The sequence below is a fragment of the Cariama cristata genome, unplaced genomic scaffold, assembly GCF_000690535.1.
Source record: "Cariama cristata isolate BGI_N322 unplaced genomic scaffold, ASM69053v1 scaffold35663, whole genome shotgun sequence".
NCBI classification, from domain to species: domain Eukaryota; kingdom Metazoa; phylum Chordata; class Aves; order Cariamiformes; family Cariamidae; genus Cariama; species Cariama cristata.
Genome location: NW_009609599.1, coordinates 9,160 through 10,091, shown reverse-complemented (window position 1 = coordinate 10,091; position 932 = coordinate 9,160). Strand labels below are relative to the sequence as shown.

Sequence of the window (932 nt, the reverse complement as noted above, 5' to 3'; positions counted from 1 at the left end):
CGGGTGTTAAACACCCCCCCACACCCTGACCCAGGCAGGGCCTTTCACAGGCAGCACCTGTGGAGCTGAGCGGAGCTGCCTGAGGTCACGGTGGCCGGGCAGAGCCGTCCTCGTCTGAGTGCCCATGGTTGGGGACTGGCTGTCACCTTCCCTTTTAAGAGAGCAGGCAGCCTGACAGCCCTTCCCTCTGCTCTCCATCACTCAGAACAAAAAGAAGAAGAAGACGGATTTCATCCCCTACCGGGACTCGGTGCTGACCTGGCTGCTGCGGGAGAACCTGGGTGAGGACACGGGTGGGCGGCATGGGCTCGGGGGGGGGTTTTTTTTGCGGAGGGTGATGGCTGGCATGGGAGCCAGCATCTCCCTGATGTGGATGTATCTCTGCGGGTAGGGGGAAACTCCAGGACAGCCATGGTCGCTGCTCTCAGTCCTGCTGACATCAACTACGATGAGACTCTCAGCACCCTCAGGTAGGAAGAAGTACCCTTGTCCCCTTGCAGCAGGCAAAGGCGGGGGGGGGTGTGTCTGAAACCTAGGTACTGTCACATGCTCCCCTCACCTCTGGGGCATCCTTGGCTGGGGGCGTGCTGTGAGGTGACCCTGCAACCTCAGACAAGAGGCCAAAGGATTGTCCCATCTCTGGGATCCTCCGAAGGATCACTTGCTGGAGGGGCAGAGGTTTGCGCCCCCCCTACTCCCCACCGCTGCTCAGGGCTCTGCCCTTCCGTAGGTACGCCGACCGTGCCAAGCAGATCCGCTGCAACGCCGTCATCAACGAGGACCCCAACAACAAGCTCATCCGGGAGCTGAAAGATGAGGTGGCACGCCTGCGTGACCTTCTCTACGCCCAGGGCCTCGGGGACATCATCGACAGTAGGTATTGCGCGGTGTGCGCTGGCAGTGGCTCTGGTAGAGGAGCTCTGCTCTGCTGC

The 932-nt window shown here is 61.3% G+C and overlaps 1 protein-coding gene across 1 annotated transcript in view; it reads left to right on the top strand.

Moving 5' to 3' along the window:
• LOC104159633 (kinesin-like protein KIF1A) overlaps window positions 1–932 on the top strand; it is a gene marked incomplete at both ends in the record, with an annotated part of 11,986 nt that overhangs the window by 1,898 nt on the left and 9,156 nt on the right. Inside the window, 3 exon segments of the mRNA XM_009697589.1 lie at window positions 206–281; window positions 392–470; window positions 731–873. Coding sequence (XP_009695891.1) covers window positions 206–281; window positions 392–470; window positions 731–873 — 298 coding nt within the window.